Source organism: Mytilus trossulus, chromosome 7 (genome assembly GCF_036588685.1).
Source record: "Mytilus trossulus isolate FHL-02 chromosome 7, PNRI_Mtr1.1.1.hap1, whole genome shotgun sequence".
Lineage (NCBI taxonomy): Eukaryota > Metazoa > Mollusca > Bivalvia > Mytilida > Mytilidae > Mytilus > Mytilus trossulus.
In genome coordinates, this window is record NC_086379.1 from 81293511 (window position 1) to 81321265 (window position 27755).

The 27755-nt window shown below is 35.4% G+C and overlaps 1 protein-coding gene across 1 annotated transcript; it reads left to right on the top strand.

Annotated features, from left to right (window-relative positions):
• The first annotated feature begins 5116 nt into the window (after window positions 1-5116).
• On the top strand, window positions 5117-11582 carry LOC134725969 (uncharacterized). The gene is made up of 2 exons (XM_063590305.1): window positions 5117-11228; window positions 11446-11582. Exon 1 carries the CDS (start codon window positions 5145-5147, stop codon window positions 10938-10940), a length of 5796 nt encoding a protein of 1931 aa, XP_063446375.1. The 5' UTR covers window positions 5117-5144; the 3' UTR covers window positions 10941-11228; window positions 11446-11582.
• Window positions 11583-27755: the final 16173 nt, after the last annotated feature.

Genomic DNA, 27755 nt, shown 5'->3' on the forward strand with positions numbered 1-27755 from the left:
TTTGAATTGGAGTAGCATCATATTTAGCTTTCAAGAGTTGTGACCCTTTTCAAAATGGGGAAAATTGCTGAATTTTCTTTTCAATTCTCTCCCTTAAGTATCTATCCTCTGCCAAATATTATGACACTATTACACAATGCATATAACCACAAAACTCAGATCATTTATGAATTTTGGTTTAGTCACTTTCTTTAGTTGTGTCTCTCTTAACTGTTTAATGCTTTTTGGAGAAACATCTCTGTCCCATGGACACGTTCCCCATTTATTTTGTATGAAATATGTAATAGAAAAAAGAGACCTAGTATAATCATCACACATACCCATACATGTTTAATGAAACTAAATGCAAACACTTGTATTCCTGTTCTACATCTCAAAGTCAATGAAATAATTGCCATTGGACTTCAAGCAACCAACAATCAATCAATTATCTAAAGGTTAGAGTGAAGCCCTCAACAAAAGGCAAAGTTTACACATTCCTTTACTTTTTATACTGGTTATTATCTTCAGATAGATGATATATTTTACACGATGTTTATGTAGAGTAATATCAACAAATTACAGATTGCAATAAACAAAGAAATCTAATTTCACAGTATGATATTGAAACAAAACAAAGTACATTTAAACAACCGCAAGACACATCTAGGTATATATTTGTGAGATAACATGGTAGAAAATAAGGTATAAAAAGTGCAAATAATTCGTATACTCTCAAGTCTGTAATGGTGAAGTACAAAAATGCACATTATCGAAATTAAAATAGACAACGGTGACAAGGATAATGCAGGATTGTTTTTGCCTTTAAAATATCCTTTATAATACTTCACAATTAAACTGTATTGAAACCATATGAAATGGCTGCATTTGAATGGCTTTAAACAGCATGTCATTTTCTTACCTGAAACAAACAAAAAATTGTAACAGTTGTGTTCTAGACAACAGCTGTTTCTGATTGACTCCACCTCAAAGTGATTTCTAGTTACAGTTGTCAAAAACGGCTGTTTTCACAGTCAATAACTGGATATTAACACATACTTGACAGCTAAGAACAATGGGGGTCAACAGACTTGATGAAGCATCAATTAAAAGATTCATTGGTAAATGCAAGTGAGATCCTGGAAAGACACAGCATTAGACAATCAAAAGAGACTATGCTCACTAAAATGCTACACAAAACAAAGTAAAATCACAATAATACTGAACTCCGAGGGAAATTCAAAACGGAAAGTCACTTCATCAAATAGCAAAATCAAAAGCTCAAATACATCAAACGAATGGATAACAACGGTCATGTTTCTGATTGAAACAGGCATTTTCTTTGGTAGAAAAGGGGGATTGAACCTGGTTTTATAGCTAGGTAAACCTCTTCCTTGCATGACAGTTGCACCAAATTCCATTTTATTGACAACGATGCGTGAACAAAGCAAACGGACAAAATTTGTAAAAATACAAAAAATACAACAGTCAACATTGTGTTATAATCTTTATCACTAAGAAACAAATTGTATGTAACAAAGAAGCAGAAATTGGCACATAGATCATGCGTTTAAGCCAAAATTAAAGACAAAGAAAAAACAAATTTACCATAGAACAACAAATCTATGACGGGATGTATAATATATTGGTTTTTTTGTGCTTTATGCAAATGTTTAAAGAAGTGAACAACATACTAGGAAGCCATCAACCAGAGTTGCAGGAAACTTAAATATATAAATTAAGTTTCATCTTTGACCAGAACCGTTTGCACATGAAATATACTTCATTTTGTTGAGCGCCCTGGTGCCTTTCTGCCTAAACATATTACAATCTGATAAACCCTGTCTTTGCCATTAAAAAAGAAGAATGATGAATGATTTACATTTCAATTCAAAGGCTTGTTACGAAAGTGATTTATTTTCTAAACGATCCGTTATGAGCTAGGCCACAGGCCTACTATACAACAGCTGCAGTGGTCAACACCATACGAACGTCTAGATGCGAAAAATGTCGGTATGCAATACCACATCATCAACCATGGTTGTGGAACCAGCAACTTGCCTTTTTCACCCGACGGCAACCTTTTAGAGAACACAGCTTTATAAATGTTCCGGACCATATGAGTATCTGGACCATACGCGTATGGTCATGACCATATGGGTATATACTCATATGGTCCGACCATACGCGTATGGTCGGACCGTACGCGTATGGTCGGGGTAATCAACACGTATACTTTTAAACTCTTCATTAGGTGTGACCCTTCTGATTGTTACGTCACTAAAATGTAATTGTATGTATATTCAAAATAAAATATTTAAAAAAAACAGTTTCGCACAGTTAATATTTCTTACTATACTGAACGGCTTTAAAAACGCAACACTCATTTTGTTGATTTTTTTAACCAAATCTTGTTTGATTTTCTTACAACTACTTTGCATGCTTATCATACTTCTTTCTTCGTACAAAAAAATTAAAATCTGATTTACCTGTAGTTATTGAACATGCCGAATTTTTGAAGTCACACGAATTTCTTAAAGCGAAATTTTGGACTCATGAAAGATTGTTTTATTTGTTTTGGTTTGTGAAACAGTTCTTTCAATCCTTTGCCTCACTTAAACCAGTTTAAAAATGTTGCATCTCCATTTTGCCAAGACTGAGAAACAAAAAACTGAATTACCCCTTAAGAATACTGCAAACATTAAAACATAAACGTGCTGAAACCATACTGTATGACTTCAGAAACTCATCTTACTGTCCTTCCGACAACGATACAAGTAGACACGATTTGTTGCTGGCCATCAATGAACAGATAAACGTTTAGAGACAATGAAACATCAATAAAATTTGATTACGCAACGTCACTTGCCAGACATGTTTACGGCCGAAACGTCAACTGCTAATCAAATTGCCGAGTGCCATTGAGTACAGATTCATGCCATAAATGTTTCCCATCAACTGATTTGCCAAAGAATCGAGCGAAGGAAAACCTTAAAAGCCCTCAGGTTCCAACCGCATTATTGCCAAAACCAATTAATGGGTTGAACAAATGCTAACTCAGAAGGTGTAAAACAGAACCTAAAACATGTCAGACAGAATTTGTTGACCTTTCTGACAATTATTTTTGCGTTTGTAATATGCAGTCATCGCTTTTGACGGGGACACATTCATTTAAAAATAACACAAAAATAATCTAGTGTTGCGTTTCTAAAGTCGGTCAGTATATTTGTAAGTAAAATTATAAAAAGATGCCAAAATTAAATGAACATATTGTACAAGGAATTTTATTCTTTAAAGTAGGTATCATCACCGGCAAGGATCATGATATTTTTTAAAGATCATGATATTTTTTAAGACATTTTAAAAGTAAAATATTAAAAGTGTATGTTTCTTTTTTTTTTTTATTCTTTTTTTCTATACTTCTATTTAATCTTAATTATAAGACGGTAAAATAGCATTTAAGAGCCATGAAATAGCCACTGTCTTTATCTAATTTGATCTGTGAAATTCATTTTACGATATTGAAGATCTAGAGTTTCTCAAAAACACCGTAGACACATCGGAATTGTCCGAGTCGATATCACTGCACGCAGCCAAAACAAGCAATCTAAGAAAAACTACATGTATGGTACCGTGTGAATTTCATTTTAAGTATACAAAAGCATACACGAATACAATTAGCGATGAAAACTAAGATCAACTAACTGTGGCATCAATATTTAATGTTTATGTAGCTTTTTACATGTAAAATGATTACATTGTTTATTGTATTATTTCTATTGTATATTTGAAAAATACCTATATGGTCCAAATACTCATATGGTCCGGCCCGTTAATAACCAAACGAGTATAATACTCATATGGTCCGACCATACGCGTACGGTCGGACCATACGCGTACCATATGAGTATACGCATATGGTCATATTCTGTTCCATATTCAATTTTATTACATAATTCATATTCATCCGGAACAAATTGAACTGGACCGATTTCTTAAATCACCGTATTTATCGACTACCTATAATTTATGTGACACCGTCCGCTTCAATATTTTCAACACATGGAAATGGACGACATTTTAACTTTCTGAGGAAATCGAGACATACCACTGTCAAGTACGTTTGATTCAATCATAAACTGTGAAAATTAATCTGTTTAACTCCGTTATATTTGGATAAGTAATTTATAAATACATACGAACTGTAAGTTATTAAATTCCGAGAAATGAACTGTAAATTCTACTTTCGTTTTTGACTCGATTAATAATCTTGTATTTAACTTTCATATTTAATTCGTACACATTGTAAAATATTGTATTTTTATTTCTTTCAGTTTACCAATCTACTGACTACTTGTAACCTTTCTGGTGGAATATATTAATTACAATTTATCAAAACAAGTTGTGTTCGTTATATATTCATCGAGATTGCGATTGCAGTCACCTGGTTAAACTAGTTGAGTCCGGCTCAGCATAGTAAATTGACAACAACTTGTCTACACATCTCCTGATCAGGAAATACAACGAAGCATCGTTCGTAGCTGTTACATCGACACTACGCAACACAGCTTGCGCGTCCTAGGCAGCAAACCAACAACGTTGTACAAACATTGCCGATTTACATCATGGATCCCAGTCACGCGGAACAGCAAGAAGAGGTTCAGCCCCCAGAGGGAAATGTCCCAGATCTAGAACTATTACAAAATCCGTCTAACGCAACACCTTTAGATGAAAGCGCAGAGACTAGGCGAGTGCGCGAACTTACCGAAAGGGGACAGGGAGCCTTTATAGAAAAACGCGACAAGTTCTATAACGACTTAGAGGCCCTATGGTCAAACCTAGAATCTAGATTATTAGAAACGACCAAGCCTCCTAACGACCTCCAGCAATTGTTAACGGCACAAGATAAAATTGTACAAGCCTGTACTAATTATCGCAAGCTCACAGACGAGTACTTGCAATTTCTCAAAAGTACAAAAACATTAGACAGCCTTCAAGACATTGATACCTGCAAATTGTCAACGGATATCCGAATGTCTAAAGTTGACCTAGCAATTGAAACTTTGCACGAACATCGCCTTACCTTGACAACGGCTAGATCAACAAAAACGAGGATATCTAAGGGCAAGAAAAGCTCGCACAGCGGTAGCTCCAATGTCTCTGACATGTCAAGTCTTGCACGGAGGAAGCGCGCCAAAGCAGAGGCCGCTAAATCAAAAATAGCCTTTGTTGAACAACATTCACTTATCCTACAACAAGAAGCAATGTTAGAGGAACAAGCCCTGTTCAGACAATCTGAATTAGAACAAGAGGCCATACGCAGAAAATCACAAATCACACAAGAGTCTGCACGTGTAAGCCGAGAAAAATCCGAACTGAAGGCCAAGTTAAACCTTCTAGAAGCACGCAAAGAGGCTGCAGCCGCAGAAGCCGAGGCCCGTATCCTGGAATATGATGACAGCCAAGCGTTTAGTGATCTCCCTGACGATAAGGAAGACCCGCTCCAGCGTGTGCAAGATTTCGTCAATAAACTTCCAGTATCACCCGCTGTAAAGGAAGTAACAGAACCTCAAAAGAAAAAACAAATGCCTGTTAAAATTGAGCTGAGTCATGCAGCGCCAGCGTTCGTGCCATCTGTGGCACTGAACTTGCCATCACAAACACCTAAGGTCTTGCCTACACGTACTAAGTCACCAGATGTTAATGTATTCCCAGGTCTGGGAACTATAACTGGCACAGGAAAACAGGGCGTTTCAGAAAAGATCCCTGTCTTACACCAAAATCAAGGCGTCATAGAAGAGATCCCTGCTGAACACCAAAAACAGGGAGTTATAGAAGAGATCCCTGTTGCACACCAGCAACAAATCAACCTCACATCGGAGATAACTAGATTCCTCTTACGTAAGGACCTGCTTTTCTCCCGGTTAACAACCTTTAACGATCGGGCAGAATCCTTCCATACTTGGAAAGCAAGCTTCCAGAATGTGACTGATGAGTTACAAGTCTCTGACTCAGAACAGATCGATTTACTGATCAAGTGGCTCGGTCCAGAGTCTGCTAAACACGCCATTAGCATAAGAGCGTCGAACGCCAATAATCCTACCATAGGGATACAGAGATTATGGAAGAGGCTTGACGAGCGGTATGGTGCTCCAGAAATGTTAGAAGCCTCTCTCATGAGTAAGCTTGCCAAATTCCCTACCTTAACAAATAAGGACAACACACGTCTCTACGAACTATCTGACATTCTATCAGAAATAGAATATCACAAGGAAAATCCCAAGCTGGGATGTTTGCTAGGATATTTTGACTCCTCATCCGGGATTAATCCTATTGTTGAAAAATTACCGTACGGACTCCAAGAAAAGTGGACCACAAGGGCTACAAGATACAAGTCCAAATATGAAGTTGCCTTTCCACCTTTCACAGAATTCTCTGCCTTCGTCAGAGAAATAAGCAAAACAAAAAACGACCCTGGGTTCATCTTTGGGTCAAAAGCCACACCAAATACAAAAGGTGCTGCGCCAAGGTTTACGTCTTACCCCAAGACTAAAGTTGGCACCCATAAAACAGCGATTGAACAGCAATCTGGAGACGCCAGCAAACAAGGTCTTTGTATTCTGCACAATACAAAGCATTCCTTAAATGAATGTCGAGCGTTCCGAGCCAAGTCAATAGAGGAGCGCAAAGGTCTTTTGAAAGAAAACAATGTATGTTACAAGTGTTGTGATTCTACCACACACAGGAGCCGGGAATGCAATGCACGCATAAGTTGTAAAGAATGTGGAAGTAAACAACACACTACCGCACTTCACATCACTAGACCACAGCAACCTGCAAATTCTCAGTCTAGCTCGCCTAAGCAAGCCTACGGCGGGGAGCCTATAGAATCGGCTGAAACTAAAGCAACCTCAGTTAACTCTACCTGTACTGAGATCTGCAAAGATACATATGGCGGGAAATCTTGTGCTAAAATACTTCCTGTGAATGTTCATCACAAAGATAATCAGTACAAAGTTATTCGCATGTACGCCATCATTGATGACCAAAGCAACCGGTCACTAGCATCGCCCGAATTCTTTAATCTCTTCGACGTCAAAGATAAACCGGAGAACTATACTTTATCAACATGCTCCGGCAAAGTAGTCACTTCCGGCAAAAGAGGAAGAGGTTTCGTCATGGAATCAATCAATGGTTATGACAAATTTGACCTCCCTGTACTGATAGAATGCGATCATATTCCCGATAATAGGGACGAAATACCTACTCCGGAAGTAACAATGCATCACCCTCATTTAAAAGAACTTAGGGGTAGCATTCCACCCATAGATGAACATTGCCAAATTCTTCTCTTAATTGGCAGAGACCTTATAGAAGCACACCATGTGCTTGACCAGCGCATAGGACCATCCAGAACTCCATATGCACAACAATTGAAGCTAGGTTGGGTAGTGATAGGAGAAACTTGCATTAATAAGCAGCATGTGCCTCTCGAGTTAAATGTCAAAATAACCAACATTTTACCTACGGGACAACCTTCAACCTTTCAACCATGCACAAGCAAGTTTGACATCCGAGAAAACTACATAGACCCTGTAACGAAAGATTTACAATCGCCACTCTTTGAAAAAACGAGGGACGATGATAAGCCTGGACAGTCATATGAGGACAAAATGTTCATGAAGCAGATGGACAACGAATTTGTGAGAGACTCGGAAGGAAGTTGGGTAGCACCGTTGCCGTTCCGAGTGCCAAGACAGCCATTGCCAAGCAATAGACAACAAGCTCTTCATCGTGCTAATATGTTAGACACCAGTCTGAATAGAAACCCAGTTAAGCGGGAACACTTTCTTACGTTCATGAGTAAGATCCTAGACAATAATCATGCAGAGCTCGCTCCACCATTGGACGACCATGAAGAGTGCTGGTATTTGCCATTATTTGGTGTTTATCATCCAAAGAAACCCGATCAGATCAGAGGAGTGTTTGATTCTTCCGCCAAATGTAACGGAATTTCACTCAACAGTGTCCTGCTAACAGGTCCAGACTTGACCAATGATCTTCTTGGAGTACTGCTGCGTTTCCGGAAAGAAATGGTCGCAGTAACTGCAGACGTTCAACACATGTTTCACTGCTTTGTAGTGAGAAAAGACCATCGAAATTATCTGAGGTTTTTATGGCATAAAGACAACGACCTACAAGAGAACCTTGTCGAATACCGCATGAGAGTTCATGTTTTTGGAAATAGTCCGTCACCTGCCGTTGCTACGCTTGGACTCAGAAAAGCAGCTCAAGCATCAGAACAAGAGTTCGGCAGTCACGTGACTAGTTTTGTTACAAGAGACTTCTATGTCGACGACGGTCTTACGTCATGTCCTACAAAAGAGGAAGCTGTTAAGCTCATGAAGGACACACAGCAAGCATTAGCAAAGTATGGAAACTTAAGGCTTCACAAGTTCGCCTCTAATTGTGCAGAAGTTATGTCTGCGTTTCATGCCAGTGATTTGGCTTCAAATCTTAAGGATCTAGACCTAGAATCCGATAGCAAACCCCTACAACGTAGTCTTGGTCTCAGCTGGGACGTAAACACTGACAAATTCTTATTTCAATTATCTTCAGAAAACAAACCGATCACTCGGAGAGGAATTTTATCGACGATAAACAGTCTCTACGATCCTCTGGGATTTTTGGCTCCGGTGATTATACAAGGGAAACTCCTATTAAGGAAAATAGTATCAGAAACCGTCGATTGGGACCAACCTCTCTCTGATGACACAGCAGCTGAGTGGAAATCTTGGAGAGATACTCTAATTGCTATAGAAACATTGCGCATTCCACGTACCTACGTGCCGTATCTCAGCAAAACCGCCACAAAGGAGTTACATGTCTTCTCTGATGCATCAGAAAAAGCCATAGCAGCTGTTGCATATCTACGAACGACCGACAGTAGTGGTGAACCTAACATAGGTTTCATTCTTGGGAAAGCTAAAGTTGCACCAACAAGTGGTCATACTATTCCACGACTTGAACTATCTGCTGCCGTATTAGCAGTTGAGATCACACAAACGATTGTGGATAACTTAGATTTACAAATAGACAACGTGAAATTCTACACAGACAGTAAAGTTGTCTTAGGTTACATCAGTAACGAGACAAGAAGGTTCTTTATCTATGTCGCTAATAGAGTAGAGAAGATTAGGAAATTTAGCTCTCCAAATCAATGGAATTATGTACCAACTAACCGTAATCCCGCAGATTCGGGAACGAGGTCCGTACCTGCTCACGAAATTCATAGCAGTGAATGGTTATTAGGACCAAGACAACTTCTTTTCTCAGAACAGAAGAATTCTGAGGACATATATCAGCTAATAGACCCAGAGGAAGATGGAGAAATACGTGCAACTGTTAATGTTGCAAAAACATTTGCCACACCTGAGCGTAAAGGTATCGGAACTGATAGATTTAACAGATTCTCCAACTGGACATCACTTGTGCGAGCTATAGCCTTTTTAGAACGCTTCTCCCGTTTACACGGGTCAAAACAGGCAGCACCAGCAACTTCTCTGGAAGGCTTTTTGAATGCCGAAAATTTCATCTTAACATCTGCTCAATATGAAGTTTACGGAGATGAAATAGATTGCATTAAACGTCAGGAACAAATTAATAAGCGGAGCCCGATAGCTAACCTAAATCCGTTTTTGGACGAACAAGGACTATTACGAGTTGGAGGCCGTATTGCTAAATCTGACTTAAACCTCCGTGAAAAGAAACCATTGATCGTCCCTGGACGCCATCATATAGCGACATTATTAGTCCGACACTACCATGACAAGATAAAACATCAAGGTCGCCACTTCACAGATGGAGCGATTCGATCCGCAGGATTCTGGATCGTCGGAGCAAAGCGTTTGATCTCTTCTCTCATTCACAAATGTGTGACATGCCGCAAGCTAAGAGGAAAAACTGAGTGTCAAATCATGTCTGATTTGCCAGAGGACCGTCTCGAACCGTCACCTCCGTTTACCAACGTTGGAATAGACACATTTGGACCCTGGACAATTGTTTTACGTAAAACACGTGGTGGATACGCAAACTCAAAACGTTGGGCAATTCTTTTCACATGCTTAGTGACTAGAGCTGTTCACATCGAACTTATCGAGGAAATGAGCTCTTCAGCTTTCATAAACGCCGTCAGAAGATTCGCCGCTATAAGAGGTCAAGTTAAGACTTTCCGATCCGACCGTGGAACAAACTTTATTGGCGCAATCGACGATCTAAAGATTGACTCTATCAACGTCGAAGATGGACCCTTCAAGAACTTTTTGTATAATTCTGGTACAACTTGGATCTTCAATCCGCCACATTCGTCCCACATGGGTGGAGCCTGGGAAAGAATGATAGGTATCGCAAGGAGAATACTTGATGCTATGCTTATCAACGCCGCTGGAAGGAGTCTAACGCATGACGTGCTTAATACATTCATGGCAGAAGTTTCAGCAATAATCAATTCAAGACCTCTGGTACCAGTATCAACAGATCCAGAGAATCCGCTAATCTTAACACCAGCTATGTTACTGACACAAAAGACCGATTACATCTTTACTTCAGATCAGCTTGGAGAATTCGACAAACGGGATCTATGTCTAGCCGAATGGAGACGTGTACAGGCTCTGGCCAGTGTTTTCTGGTCCCGCTGGAGGAAAGAGTACCTGCCGTTACTACAACAACGACGAAAATGGACCGAAGATCGCCGTGATCTCATCGAAGGAGACGTCATTCTTCTAAAGGACAAAAACCTTTGCCGTACCCAATGGCCAATTGGAATTATAGTGAACTCATTTAAAAGTTCAGACGAACATGTCCGAAAAGCAGAAGTACGAATAATTGCAAATGGAAAAGCATCCGTCTACACACGACCGATCGTGGACATGATTCTTCTCATCGAAAACGACTGTGTATAATTAATATTACAGTGATACCTTGGATTTATATCATCAGATATTCAAGTGTGTGATATATTTGAAATAGTGATATCAGTTAGACATCAGACGGGGAGTATTCTGTTCCATATTCAATTTTATTACATAATTCATATTCATCCGGAACAAATTGAACTGGACCGATTTCTTAAATCACCGTATTTATCGACTACCTATAATTTATGTGACACCGTCCGCTTCAATATTTTCAACACATGGAAATGGACGACATTTTAACTTTCTGAGGAAATCGAGACATACCACTGTCAAGTACGTTTGATTCAATCATAAACTGTGAAAATTAATCTGTTTAACTCCGTTATATTTGGATAAGTAATTTATAAATACATACGAACTGTAAGTTATTAAATTCCGAGAAATGAACTGTAAATTCTACTTTCGTTTTTGACTCGATTAATAATCTTGTATTTAACTTTCATATTTAATTCGTACACATTGTAAAATATTGTATTTTTATTTCTTTCAGTTTACCAATCTACTGACTACTTGTAACCTTTCTGGTGGAATATATTAATTACAATTTATCAAAACAAGTTGTGTTCGTTATATATTCATCGAGATTGCGATTGCAGTCACCTGGTTAAACTAGTTGAGTCCGGCTCAGCATAGGTCATGACCATACGCGTATGGTCCAAATACTCATATGGTCCGGAACATAAACATGTTCTTACTGCAATAACTCAGACAATCATGTACCAGCACTCGTTCTTTCGAGACACACTGACACACGACTATAGAACAGCCTCCAAGCATCTATCGAAGTGGTGAACGCAATTGACACCTTCAATAGATTCTAACCTGTGTTAAGGATGTATTCTTCTGACTTTTCAGTCTCATTCAGTCTCGTTGAAATCTCGTTCTTGAATTATTTCCAAAACATGTGATACAAGTGGAAAATATCAATGAATTTTAAAAATATTATAATCAAACATAACTCTGTGAAAAAATTGTGTATTTACAATGAACGGATTTTGAGTAATCCAGTTTTCAAATTTTACGATCAAATAAGTCAGTACATTTAGCAAAATTTTGGAGAAAATGGGTGAGGGATACAAAAAATGATTTTACAAGAATCATGTACGTCCCATATCATTTTGGTCTTTTCAAAGTTCTTAGATATGTATTTTTTCAATCATTTATAACAAAAAAGTTGAAATAACATGCATTTTGTTCTTAAAACTGAGAAAAATCACAAAAATACAAATTTGACAGCATGGTAAATTTTACACCAAAAAACGTCAAAATACGATAAAACTTTCTTATATTAACACCTACCTATGATTTTTTTAAGTAAAATTTATTCAGATTGGTCCCCTTCATCTTTCTAGAAAGTATGAACAAAAGTTTAATTGTGGAACTAATATTTTTTTCACAATAATAGCCCAAAAACAGGTGAAAATCGATGAAAAATGGGAAAATCATCAAAATTGGGCATTTTCAAAGGGCTGTAGCAAAAAAAGAAGTGCACCACCATATGATTTTTTCTTCACCAATTATTTCGTTACAGTCTTTTAAACCCAAAAACCAGGTTAAGAACAAAAGTTTAATTCTAGAAATTTTTGGCTCCTCAGAGGTGTACATCCTTAATTAAACAGGGGCTTAAATTAAATGTATTGTCTGCTATTGTCTGCACTCTACACCAGATAGTGACTGAACTATAGAACCGACCGAGTCAAGCCGAAAACATTTTAATTGGCATTTGCTGTTTGAGCCATTAAGACTTCAAAACAAAGACCACGTTTCCTGGTACAGTAACATGTTTCCTACTTACTGTTTCTTTGTAAGTAAGCTTGTTCAATGATTATTCATGTATTATTTGTTCGTTGAAGGTTAAGCAGTAACTAGTCAATCATACTCTATTAACGAATTACGGAAATTACGTGATAATTTTTATGCATGCGACTCTTTTTCCAGAAACGAATTTGAATAACCCAATGAATTCTTTTCTTCTTCGTATAGCATACAAATGCAGATTAAAGTACTGCACCTATTAAACTGGCTACTTATTTTAAAGTAAAGGAGTAAAGACATTATCTGTAACTAATTTGAGGAGAATTGTCCAATCAAAAACACTTCTTTCAAATCATTGAAATCAAAGCCGGAAAGTTCGATTGATACAGAGATATGTTACTATGCAATGTTTCTCACTGAAACGTTTTATCTAAATTAGAGTGAGTCTCAGAAGTGGTGATGAGGGCCAAGTTCACTCAATCATGTATTTTGCAATCAAATTAAACCAGTAAAAGATGAGGTGAATTTATTCCCGTTTAGATTTGATTTCTTTCCATGATGGTTCTAATGTGATTCAGTATTCGTTATTACGATGAAAGACTACTGTTATAGGAAATTGTATTTTAAAGTTTTATTTAATTTAAACGAAGCTATGTGCCTACATAAATATTTTGTAACTGATATCTGGTAAAAAAAAGTTAACACATATGTATTATTGAAAACAATATATTTGAATAAAAAAACCCACCGTAAACATCACCATGTTTAAGGGTGACCGTAAAACTTTCTAATTTAAGAGTGATGTGACATTTGAAGTCAAAGGGTTTATGCTTAAATTAAACTCCATCTCATTTTCAATAATTTCGTTTCACATATGTCTTCTCCGTTTTATCTTTCCACGTCATTTGGTCTCGGGTGGATAGTTGTCTCATTTACAACCATTCCACATATTTTTATTTTTACATCGACAACTTAATCTGATGTACCAGGGGACACTATCATTGCCATTATCGATAACTGTTGCAGAAAATTACAATCTAAAATAAAAACACAACCTTCCTTCATTAGATTAATGAAATTAACTATTTTATTGATTTTAAAATGTCTCTTGTTTAGATATTTAGTTAACGCATTTTTGTGTGTGAAAGCAATAAATTATATGAATCTTCATACGCGTTTATAGCGTATATATATAAAAGTTCGATCCTGGTATATTTACAACTACTGGTTCGATGTATCTGCTGGTGGAGGTTTAATTCACTGAGGGTTTGACCAGCCCAGTAGCCAGCACTTCTATGTTGACTTGAGTTATCATTGATATGTTCATAATTATAAATTAACTGTTATCAAAACTTTGAAATTTTTAAAATACTAAGCTTTCTTTCTCAGGAATATATTACCTAAGCTGTATTTTAAAACTTTTAGGAATATTTGGTCTTCGATGCTCTTTAACTTCGTACTTTGTTTGTTTGTTTTTTAATGTTTTTTTCGTTTTCTTCTTTAACCATTTACTAAATTTACCGCAGGTACTGGTCAGTGTACCGTACCGTTCGTGATAAATTGTCCTATCTATGAAAGTACAGAGAAGCGAGAATCTATATATAAACTTTTTTTCTCCTTTCCTTTCCGTTTTTTTTTTCTTTTTTTTTTTTTTTTTTTTTTTTTTTAAAGTTTTAGCAACCACCAACAAAGCGCACAAGTAATGCCTTCACGTGTACATTTAATTCGAATTGAATTCGAATCGAATGCGAATCGAATTCGCTAATCACGTTCCCACACTCTTCTTTTTTACTGATTCGAATTGATTCGAATTACCTAATCCGAATTGTCCAATTCGCATTAGAAATACGCTTTTGTTAATACGAATTGAAAGTTAACGTCGTTTGGACAGTAAAGCGAATTTGACGCGCATTGCAATTCGAACTAGAATTGACGTTAGGACGTAAAACGATTCGAACGCGAATTAAACTACTTCGAATTAGTTAATGCGAATCGAATTCGAATTACGCGTAAACTCAGCATTATAAGACATCGAAAAGGAAACAAAAGAAACATCACCCTTTGTGTCTTTATTAAAAAGTTTATGGCGTCCTAAATTATAATCCTGGTACTTTTGATAACTATTTACACCACTGGGTCGATGCCACTGCTGGTGGACGTTTCGTCCCCGAGGGTATCAACAGCCCAGTAGTCAACACTTCGGTGTTGACATGAACATCAATAATGTGGTAATTTTTATAAATTTCCTGTTTACAAAACTTGGGATTTTTAAAAAAAAACTAAGGATTTTCTTATCCCAGGCATAGTTTACCTTAGCCGTATTTGGCACAATTTTTTGGAATTTTGGATCCTCAATGCTCTTCAACTTCGTACTTGTTTGGTTTTATGAATATTTTGAAAAACCGTCACTGAAGAGTCTTATGAAGACGAAACGCGCGTCTGGCATACTCAATTATAATCCTGGTACTTTTGATAACTGATTATGGCACTACCGCGAACTAACCAAGGCACTTATTATCAACAGCAATAATGATAACAAGAAGAAAACAGTTTACAAGAAGCAGCTATTTTAAAGGATAGATGTCGTTATCAATATCCAGGTCACGTGGTGTTAACTAGAATTAATAACGATATAATAAGCCCCCCCCCCCCCCAAAAAAAAGTCCCAAAAAAACACACAAATCTAAAGATAATGATTAAATAAGGTATCGTGTTACTTAAGAATGTCAGACCGTTACAAATCAAGAAGGAAAATAATTCATACACGACACTGAAGCAAACGAATTGAATGAAACTAAACCACAAAGATGCGAAAAAGTAGTTAGAATATAATCCTAACAACCTATTTGTTTTTCTTAATTGACAAACCTGAATTATTACTTTTACAGTAATATCAATTGCATGAGAAACAGAAATAAGTCATAAGATATAATTGAATTTTGCCGTGACTATTTGTAAATAAAATTTGAAATGGTCTTTAGAGCTGAACACACCTTATGGAACAAGATTTATTTAACCATAATAGAATTAGACAACACGACCTTAAACCACAAGAGAATTAGACAACCTAACCTTACATCACAAGAGAATTACATCAAATTAGTTTTAGCAGTTGATAACTTAGACAGCCGACCGATAACGAAACTTAGAAAAAGAAATCTTTTGGACTAATGCATACTATTACCCTGATTTTTCAACAATACTCACACGTTAAAAAAGAAAAATCGATTAGATATACATAACTTGTGTAAAACATTGAATTATGAGAAAAGACATTTTGTTGGTTTTAGGTTTCATATCGGCTTTATTTATTTTCGCATCAAGAGTTATATACAAAATGGCTAACGAAGGAAATTTGATTATAAAAGGTATTACAGTAGTTTATAGACCATAATGAGTCCAGTGCTGTAGTAGACGTCTTATATTGGTCAGCTTTTACTACTTTAATCAAATCACTATCTAGGGCTTTAACAGTTTTCTCGTGGTAATGGCTAATTTACGTTACATTTGATAGCCTATATCATGGCGGCTGTTGTGATAAGTAATGGAGACAATACAATAATTTGGTTTTCTATCCACATTAAAGATCATCGAATAGTCAGCAATGCCACGTCTGATATTCAAATGTGTGTCCGTTGTGAAATAAAATGAGAATTGACCATTTCCCTGGCGTGTCTTTATGAAGATAATGGTTACGAGTTTAGAATACGGATAACAATTAAGCCGCCATCTTACTTTCATTAATGTTAGAATAATAAGAAGTTCACTAAACCTGTCTTCAGTTTAAATTCTAAAGCTTCAGAACATGAGTAAAACTATAGAAAATCAGAACTTTCTCATCTACAAAACTCCTATTTCTACTTTTATCTCTTGGTATAAAAGAATGAAAACATTTATTTTATCGTCTGTTTCATTAAAATAGATATAACAAAAAATGCATAAATATTAATCTTGGATATCCTATTCTTCATATTACCTTTGGATACCCTATTCTTCGTATTAACCTTGGATACCCTAGTCTGCAACTTCTAATAAAACCAATGCAAACTTAAAAAATGCATGATTCAATGAAATGTCTTTTTTCCCATCGCAGTATAACGTAAGAACGATTAAAGGCATATGTATACTGTCATTATATGAAATAAGAAAAAAAGAGTTTAGCTTTTTGGATTGTTTTCTTCCGATGATAAAAACTACCGGATTAAATGTGTTTTAACTTTTGTTTAAAGCTGGGTTGGTGTCTGATTAACATTTACACAAAATTTGTTTCATATGTATTTATTTCTTGCATATCTATGCTTGAGTCGACAACATTAATCTGTATTGAATAAGAATATTCTATAACATGAGTTGATTGTATAGTCCTAATAGCTTGGTATTATAATACCCTACAAGGTATTACACGAAAAACAGCAAAAGACGGAGGTGAAAATCCCTGTGGTCATAACCAGCGTAAATACCAATAATTTGTAAATTATCTCATTTAGCTTGCTTTCCTTAGAGATAATGTTGCAAAGTCGTTTTTATTTAGTATCTAATACTAAAACATAACGAGAAAAAAACACTTGTGAATGTTATGTCATGAGACATTACTATATACTGATTAGATACAAATTTGTAACTGGCATGGCGCAGAGCAATTATTGTTCACAAATGTATCTCTGCAACAAACAATTGTAACAAAAATTAAACATGAAATTTTTACAAAAGAATGAAAATGCTTATTGTGAAATTACCAATAAATCATCTCAGATTCTAAATTAGTCTCGGTAATATTCATAAAAGTACATAAACTATTGTGATGGTATAATCTAAACAAATGATAAATATCTATGATGATATAAAATAAAGAGTTCAATCTTTGGATTCTGAAATGAGACATTATAATTATCCACTGGTTAGCTGTGAACATATAGATGTCGTCACAGGTGACCTCTAACAACAATCCAATGGTACCTTATGACAAAATACAATGCATAATCTTATATTGCATATCAAAACACGAGTGAATAGTTTAAGAGAATTGTTCATATCGACTTTTGCTCTGAAGACCATTTTAGTTTTTAAAGGGTACTAGATTGACAGTAAAAAAATTCTTATTAAGTAAAAATTTTGGTGTAAATACTTGGTGAAACTTAAAGACGGATGCTACAATTGATAATCAATGTCAGTTGTTAGTAAAGAATACTGTACTTGGTCTTAATCAAGTCCAGCTTTTAGTATAGAATTAACTACGTAGTAGCTGCTAATGTGAATACTGTAAATAGTCTTAATAAATGACAAAACTTAATGTAGGTCTTGGTCAGTATTTGTTGTCCAAATAATTATAGAATTGCCTTTCAATGCCATCATTGTCCTTTTCCTGAATATGATTGTTATACTAAGTGTGAATTTGCATTGCTTTGCGCCGTGTCTCGGTGAACATTCAACATTCATGTATTTATTTTTTTATTTTTCTGCTATGTGTTTGTTTGGCTAATCTATTGTTTGTAGTCAAATTAGTTTTAAAATTGTTTCTGATATCCTGTGTTTGTCGTTGATAGAATATATTCGTTGTTGTACTGCGGTTTGCATGTTAGGTCGAATATTATATTTGTAATTCGTTTCTCTGATATGAATTTTCTTGCGTGTGTTTGTTCTGTATTTCTGTATTTCTGTCTCATAGTCCTTTAGCGATATCTTTTAACATTGTCATAAACGGTAAGTTTGGCTAGTTTTTCAACATGATTTAACCCTCCATTTCTCTCAAGATGTACTGTACCACGTCAGGAATATGGCATTTGATATCCACACGTTTGTTTCTATGTGTGTTGGCGTTTGCTTGTGTTGCACTTCGGTGTTTTCCTCTTATAGTTGACGTGTCCCGATCGGTTTATGACTTTTTCACACTGGTATTCTTCTGTTGTCTTTATTTATTGATTCATTTTCTCGTACAATAATATTATATATAGTATGAATACAAAGATTCCAATTACTATGAAGTCACTGACAAATGTCAATGTGAAAACTTATGTTTTCATCAGTTGCAGCTTTAAGACTTTGCTACTTTGATTTAAACCTTACTGTTTTTGTGATTGTTTATTGCATTATAATGAGGTATTCTGGGCCATCTACTTTCCTCAGTACTTTATGCAATGCATATTGTTTTTTTGCCCGTTTTCCCCAAAATTTTAAATCGGTCAGTCTTATACATATTCTTTAGAAATATTTCAAAAGCTATAGACTCCTTGTAATAATTACACCTTATTTTCCAATGACAGTGTTTCGTATTTGTTAAGATTTACTTACAATTTCTATTATACATTTACATAAATCTAGTCTGATTTTCAGGTTCCGAAAGAAATGCAATATACAATAAAAGACATAGCCTGGGCTGATAAACTTACATTATTTAACAAATCAACATGCCCTGTTATTAGTAGTTTGAATGCCTTCATGGGAATAAAGCTATCACATTACGCATTTCTCAGTTTGTAATTGAAATGTGATTGAATCTGCGGAAAATAAGAATACAATTACAGCCGGTTTGAAATTAGAGCATCGAATGTAACATACAAAGTTTCCCTTTGTAATTGGTCACACGAGACAGTTGGTTTTATTTGACCATTACATGTGGTCAAATGTCCGTCAATAATGGATATTTTGCGTGCAAAGGCGACGTATTTGAGACAGAAAGCATCCTCGATATCTTCTTTTTCGTGAAATAGATTTTTAAATGACAGTCCACAGTATGTAAATAGCCACTTTCCTTTATTTATCCTGACAGCAGAATTAATGAATGTAGATAAACGGTTGTTTTTGGTGAGAAAGTTGCGTGAATTCTAATGAAAAAATCCCCAAGTGTATTTATAGAGTAGAAATTCGATGTTATCTGTTTGAACACGTCTCAGAAATATTAGTCACTTGTTCAATAGAACCCAAGAATACTGTATATATAATAACCCAATTAAAGCACAATCGTTGTAGACTTCTCATTTTTTTATCAGTATTTTCTTTCCCTGAAATAAACCTCTCATGAGACAACGTCAGCTTCGGATATTGAGTTATAATCATTATATTTTTGTTTTATTTAGTTCTACGTATGTTTGTGAAAGTATTTATGATGCAAAATGCAATACTCCTAACTCTCAAAATTTATCTTTTACCTAAATACATCAATTTGAATCTGATTTTTTTTCAGAAAGAATAAATAAAAGTTAACTATAATAAACTCATAGATACCAGGATTGAAATTTCATATTTACGCCATACGCGCGTTTTTGTTTTGAAGCTCGAATAAAAAAGTGTTGAAAAGGCCAAATACAGGACGAAGTTCAATTGCATTGAAGACAAACAATTCGTTAATCTTTTTTTACAAATTCTAAGTTTTGTAAACAGGTTATTTATAATTACGAACATACCAATAATAACTCAAGTCAACACAGAAGTGCGGACTACTGGGCTTCTGATACCCTCGGGGAAATAAAACTCCACCAGCAGTGGCATCGACCTAGTGGCTGTAAATAAACTCATCATAGATACCATGGCTAAAATTTTATAGATGCGACGGTTTTAAAGTCATAAATCGACTGAGAGAAAACAAATCCGGGTTACAAACCAAAACCGAAGAAAACATATCAACTATAAGTGAGTTTAAAAAAAAGTATTTACTTTTATATTCACATTAATGAACAAAAATGATGAATTGCTGCTATTTAACAATCAATATTTGCGAAAAAAATAATAATTATAACCAAGATATATTAGTTACTAAGATCTTCTATGATCTTATTTTAATCAAAAATCATCTTGAACAAACAACGCATTTAAGATATTTCGAATTTTCATAAGGTGGACACGGCAATGAGCCACAGACGGTTATGACTGGAAAAAACAATTTTCCGTCTAAATGTTCAAAATATTTCCCCTCAAAATATTGCGGATTTTCATCCACACATGAATACTCGGAGGCACCAGCATGTCCATAATGATTTGCACAAAGAAAACCTCCATATTGTTTTTTCCAGGTAGCGGGACACGAATTCTTTCCGGGAATCATCACGGAGTTGACTGCATTTGTATCCAGACACGCCGCACAAGGAACATCATCATCCACCTTGACATCTCCATAGGAAAATTGAAATTCAGCACCCCAAACATGTGCTTTTAAACCATTAGTTTGTAATGCAATTGGAAAATCTGACGGAGCAAAATCTGGATCATGAGGTTGACATAAGTAGTTTGTTCCACCTCCTGTTTCTTTCCAAGCCCCACCACCTGCTATACCTGTAATAAAAAACAATAAAATCTTAATATTATATACTCTTCTTAAATACACAATTAAATGATATTTGAAAATGCACACTTTCAAGAAAGATTATATGAAAATCTGTAAAAAAAACCCACTCAAAGCACATTATGATTGGTTAACTGTTGATTGTACACTTAACCTTTGCGTTTATACAGATTCAAACAGAAGAGGAAATAGACACTAAGGCAAACATAGATAAAGTGTTTGCTTGAAATACATTTTAATTAGAAGACAGTTTGTTAAATTTTAAAGGACCAGTCTATCAACAGAAGATACTTTTATTTGCACTGGACATTTTTGATTGTTTAAAAGACAGAATAAAAAGATGTGATATGAGTAAAGACTATTTCAGCGAACGGAATCTCGATGAGCTTGATCTTAAATTATAATCCTGGTACAATTGATAACTATTGAAACGGTTTACATTTTCTATCCAATAAAATAACGTGAAATCAAAACAACAATGATTTCTGTAAAAGCCATTTATTTAATTTCAAGTCATGATAATTAAATTCATTTAATTTGCTTCTTTGGTAATACTGTTCTGTTTAAGTTTATGAATGAAATTATATCCAGTAAACGTGTAACGTAATAACATTCACAATAAATTACAATACTTAAATATTATATATACCAGAATTTACTAAATTGCTTCCATTCACAACTGGACAGTCTTTTCTTCCCATCTAATGTAAAAAGCACCACCTGTTGGTAAAAAGTAAAATCACAAAAATACTGAACTCAGAGGAAAATCAATTTGGAAAGTCCATAATCACATGGCAAAATCAAAAAACAAAACGCATCAAAAACGAATGGACAAGAACTGTCATTTTCCTGACTTGGTACAGGCATTTTCAAATGTAGAAAATGGTGGATTAAACCTGGTTCTATAGCGCTAGCCCTCTCACTTTAATAACAGTCTCATCAAATTCCGCTACATTTACATGATGCGTTAAATAAACAGTCACAATTAATAAAAAAGTCAAAATATGGGTACATCAGTCATCATCAAAATGACCATAACAAATTTTAATAAAAGTTTTAAAGAAGTTATGTCTAATCAAAAGGTGCCATTGTTATTTGGTTTTCTTAAATGAAATCAGTTACTTTTTTTTCAAAATTGACTGTCATGCTATTTTTATTGTATCTTTCGTGATATAAACACTATACTATTACTAATGGTATTATTCGACAAACATATTTGTATGTTTCTATAATGATTCACATGTTTGATCTCCTTTTCACGTTTTGTTACGGTGTTTGACATTTGGTCTTATTTGTTTTTGTAATTACAAATTAGAATGTTGTCATTATATCTCTTGAAGTTCCTAGATATAGGAAGATGTGGTGTGAGTGCCAATGAGACAACTCTCCATCCAATTTACAATTTAAAAAGTTAACCATTATAGGTTAAAGTACGGCCATCAACACGGAGCCTTGGCTCACACCGAACAACAAGCTATAAAGGGCCCCAAAATTACTAGTGTAAAACCATTCAAACGGGAAAACCAACGGTATAATCTATATAAACAAAACGAGAAACACGTATATATTACATAAACAAACGACAACTACTGTACATCAGATTCCTGACTTATGACAGGTGCAAACATTTGCAGCGGGATTAAACGTTTTGTCTGTTTTTAATCCCACAGAAAGACGATTTTTGGGGGTATTTTGTTTTATTCTATTTGCTATACTTCAAATAATTCTAAGATTTAAGAAGATAATTTTAGTATCATTTTGAGATCAACACATTTTTCAGTCCTGGTCATAGCCGTGTTAAGCATATTACCATAATAGTATGTTTTTTGTTAGTTTTCTCATTTGCAAGTAGATGGAGAACAAATGAAAGTTTTTAACGACATTAACTGGCTATACAGCTTTTGCAGGGCCGGCAAAGGCTTGTGCCTTTTTGGGAACTGAAATAATTTAATTTTTACCGCATACATGTAGTTATTGAATGACAAATAAAAGTTTATAAAAGTAAAAAGTAAATAGACATGGTTCACGTCCACTTGTATTTTTTGTCTATCTGATGAGTTAAGCCTTTTTCAACTGATTTTTATAGTTCGTTCTTATGTTGTACCACTGTCCCAGGTTAGGGGGAGGGTTGGGATCCCGCTAACATGTTTAACCCCGCCACATTACTTATGTTTGTGCCTATCCCAAGTCAGGGGCCTGTAATTCAGTGGTTGTCGTTTGTTTATGTGTTACATATTTGTTTTTCGTTCATCTTTTTTACATAAATAAGGCCGTTAGTTTCTCGTTTCAATTGTTTTACATTGTCTAATCGGGGCCTTTTATAGATGACTATGCGGTATGGGCTTTGCTCATTGTTGAAGGACGTACGGTGACCTATAGTTGTTAATGTTTGTGTCATTTTGGTTTTTTGTGGATAGTTGTCTCATTGGCAATCATACCACATCTTCTTTTTTTATATTCTCATGATACATTTGTATAGTATACATTTGTGGCGATAAACGAACGTGACAATACAATCACATCAATTATGAGCCGTTACAAATACAATCATTTGCATAATAATATTGAATTCAGATCGCATGTTCGGTCAAACCTTTCGAAAAACTGAACACATGAAAATGTCTTTAATTTTCAATGTGCAGCAGGATCTGCTTACCCTTCCGGAGCATATCCCCCCCCCCCCCCCCGATTCTGATGGGATTCGTGTGGCATATAACTTTTAGCTTTCTATGTTGTGTCTTCTGTACTTTTATTTGTCTGTCTGTCTTTTTATTTGCAGCCATGGCGTTGTCTGTTTATTTTCAATCTATGACTTTGAATGTCCCTCTGGTAACTTTCGTCCACCAGTTATATTCGCTTCGAAGCATTGATTATTTATGTGGTGGTAAAAAACATCTATGATCATTGTTTAAATCAAAACAGAAATGAATATCCTGAGACTTTAAAAAATAAGATTTCTTGAAAACACAGCGAAGGATTGTTTTTTGCCAATTCTGACCGTAACTGCGAATTTTCATTTTCTATAGACCCCATCCATACATTTATGTCCCGCAGTTTCTTTTCCAATGCCAGAAATTGTGCGTTTATTGCATCCAGATCATTAATAATAACCTTTTTCTTTCATTGTTATATTTCTCGGGCGAACAGAACCAGACAAATGACATTAGAAACAGAAAGGTTTTTACACAAATTAACATACTGTTCCTAGACATCTATCCTATACTGAAATATTTTAACAGATAATCACCTGGTTTTGACATTGAACTAATTTTGAATTATTTTGAGATTGAAATTGATAAGACAGAAATGCTGTATTTGATATAGGACTCTGAAATATAGAGGGCAACAGCCCAGAAGATACGAGAACCACGACCGATTTACATAGAAGTAATAACTAAAATTGAGAATGGAAATGGGGAATGTGTCAAAGAGACAACAACCCGACCATAGAACAGACAACAGCAGAAGGTTCCCAATAGGTCTTCAATGCAGCGAGAAATTCAAGCACCCGGAGGAGTCCTTCAGATGGCATCATAACAAATATATATACTAGTTCAGTGATTATGAGCGTCATACTAAACTCCAAATTATGCACAAGAAACTAAAATTAAAAATAATACCAGACGTACAAAGGCCAGATGCTCCTGATTTGGGAAAGGCGCAAAAAAAAAAACCGGCGGTGTTAAACATGTTTATGAGATCTCACATTGACAATATTTTGAGATAGAATTCGATGTTTGCTATAATACGTTTCATTTGAACCCACTGTATGAAAATACCACTCCTCAAATCAAAATGAAATTTTTGCATTGTGTTATACTTTATATCCACATATTATTTGTAAAACGTTTAATGTTACACAATTATTTCATTTATTATTATTACTTTTACTGTTAAATCTGTTTTTGTTATATCTACCTCACCTGACTCTACATGTATTTAAGCCGTCATACTTTGAACGACAAAATTATTTTTATGTCTACCTGTGCGAATTTGAAGCGCGCAATTTTACACCAGTACTGAAAACCTTCTATACTAACGGGAAGACTTGACATACATAAATTAAGTTGTATAAGAAAAACAAAATTAGTATGTTAAATTTGATGTATGCCTTTTTGTGCCTCTTTGTTACATTTGTTGTTTTTACAGTGATATTAAGATGATAACACATTATTGACTGCTGTACCCTTATTTTTGGCATTGAAATATAGATTTTGCGTACTGACGTTGGGTTATCATCTTATTAACGTGTTATAGTATTCTTTTATTTGTCTTTATGAATATTAATTGTACTGTTTAGTCAGTTTTTTATATATTCTTTTGGAGTGACTCTGTGGTTGTGTAAAACATCATACTTTGAACGACAATATTATTTTATTTACTATTCTGTATCTGTATCTGTGTAAGGAATTCCCTCCTTCAAAGGAGCACTTCTTTTCAGAATCGGTTTAAAAGTTCACAATATATATATTTACAGGACTATATTTACAGGGGTCTTTGGTAAACAAAAAAGTAAAAATCTACGCCCGTGGGGTGAATGCTGGCTACATTCAATGGCCCTTTCGTTTGTCTGACGGTAGAGCTTTCAAAAGTTCATTTCTTTTGGTATGTAACGCATAGCACAGTTTTCTATTTATATACTCCACTTTGAAGCAGTTGTCCATGCATTTGCATCTACAGCCACATGCGCATAATAATCTACTTGGGTCTAAAATAAGCTGTTTATTTATTACTAAGCTGGTTAGGTTAAAGCATTTATCACAGTTTTTAATGCTACGAAGAAAGCAGTCTAATTCATTCAAGTATGGTATACGAATATTATTCAGAGGTTTACAATCTAGAATAAAATGTTCAACAGTTTCTGAATTTTCGTTGCAGAGAAGACAAGTTGGATCTGTTGAATTCTGGTTAAATGCAGCCTTATTGCTTTGCAGGTAATAAGTTCCTGTTAATAGCTTTAATTTTGGTTGTAGGCGGCTAATATCTTGTGCAGAGGTACCAACACTTGCCAGACATGGATGAATATTGTACCATAGAATATTATTTGCAGATAAATTGCGAAGAGAGCTGAATAATGATACTTTTGTCCTGAGTTGTTCATACCAAACGTTGTACACTGCCTTCTTAACAATTGCTTTCCATCTGTATCTACTGACCGGGTTCTGTATAAGTTCATGAGCTGATTGTAGGTTATATTGTGCAAGTAAGCAACGTATTTTAGAAAACCAGTTTTTGGAGTTAAATCCGGATATCGAGAGTTGTCTTTCTGCCAGATCTTTTTCAACAGATGATTCCATACCACAAATCTTGTTGTATATGTTTAAGGCTGCTTTGTGTATAATGCCTTGGAGTGGTATAACTCCTGCTATAGTATAAATTGCTGCGTCCGCCGTGTTGTTGGGAAGCGACAAGATCTGTTTAATTGATTTTCGATAGAATACTTCTAGTGGCTCTAATTGTTTATTGTCTGGAAGAAGAATGTCAATTCCATAGATAAGAACGGGAAGAACATAAACGTTGAAAATGTGAAGACATGTTATTGGATTTAGCCCATTCTTTCCATGCAGACCAGCCCCCATCAGGCTATACATAGTTCGTCTTGCCTTTGAGATGTTTTCATCAACATGGATGCTGATAGTTTTTTTTAAATCAGAGCTGTGTTTTATGCCAATATGCACAGCTGAATCTGGCTCATTCATTTCTATGTTATTAATTTTGAAGCTGAAGCCTGTATCTTTTGAAGGTGGTTCATGTTTTAATACAACACTTTTTGTTGGTTGGAGTGAGTATTTCTCTTGCATGCTGTAATTCTCAACCGTACTTATCATTTTTGGAGGTCATTAGGAGAATTGGCAATGAGAGCAACATCATCTGCGCAAGTTGGGGATCCACAGTATATATTTCCGATGTAGGTGCCAAGGCCACTGTTTTCTAATTGGTCCAATACATCATTGATGTAAACTTTGTACAGTTCGGTGCTTAATATGCCGCCTTGTCTTACTCCTTGTTGTACAGGAAATGGTTTTGACATTAGACCGTTCCATTTTATAGAGGTTGTGGCGTATGTACTCAGTTGGCGGATAAGTAGCCAGAGGGTCCCACCGACTCCTGATAGAAAGAGTTTACGGTGTAAGCTGTTAAGATTGACAACATCAAATGCAGATTTGGCGTCTAGCAGAGCTACAAAAACAGGAATCTTTTGGTCCATTGATTCTGCTATGGATTTTAGGAGTATGAGTGCGCTATATAAAGGCGATACCCCAGGAGTGAAACCTCTTTGTAATCGGTTTTGGAGAATATCGATGATGTCTCTTAGCAGTTTCCTCAGTAGTAATTCAAGGATTTTCCCGATAATTGGGAGTACAGTGATTCCTCTATAATTTTTTGCCTCATTTGGTAGTCCTTTGTTTTTGAATATTGGTGTTAAGATTCCATGTTTTATGCAGTCTGGTATGGTTGCAGAGGAGCAGATGTTGTTGATTATAGATGTTATTGCCTGCAGTAATGTATCTCCACCATATTTGACATGTTCTGCTGTAATACCGTATATATCAGGTGCCTTGTTGGTGTTCAGTTGGTTTATGGCTTTGTCAATTTCTTCAGCTGTGAAAGTTAATGGTACAGCATTTTGTTTGCAGATTTCTTCAATAATGTCTATATCAAATTCTTTGTTGGCATGATCCGAGTTTGTGGTTTTAGACTCAGGTGTTGCGAGCTTGCTGAAATGCTCGTTCCAACCTTGAAGTATTTCTTCCCGAGAAGAATAGGTT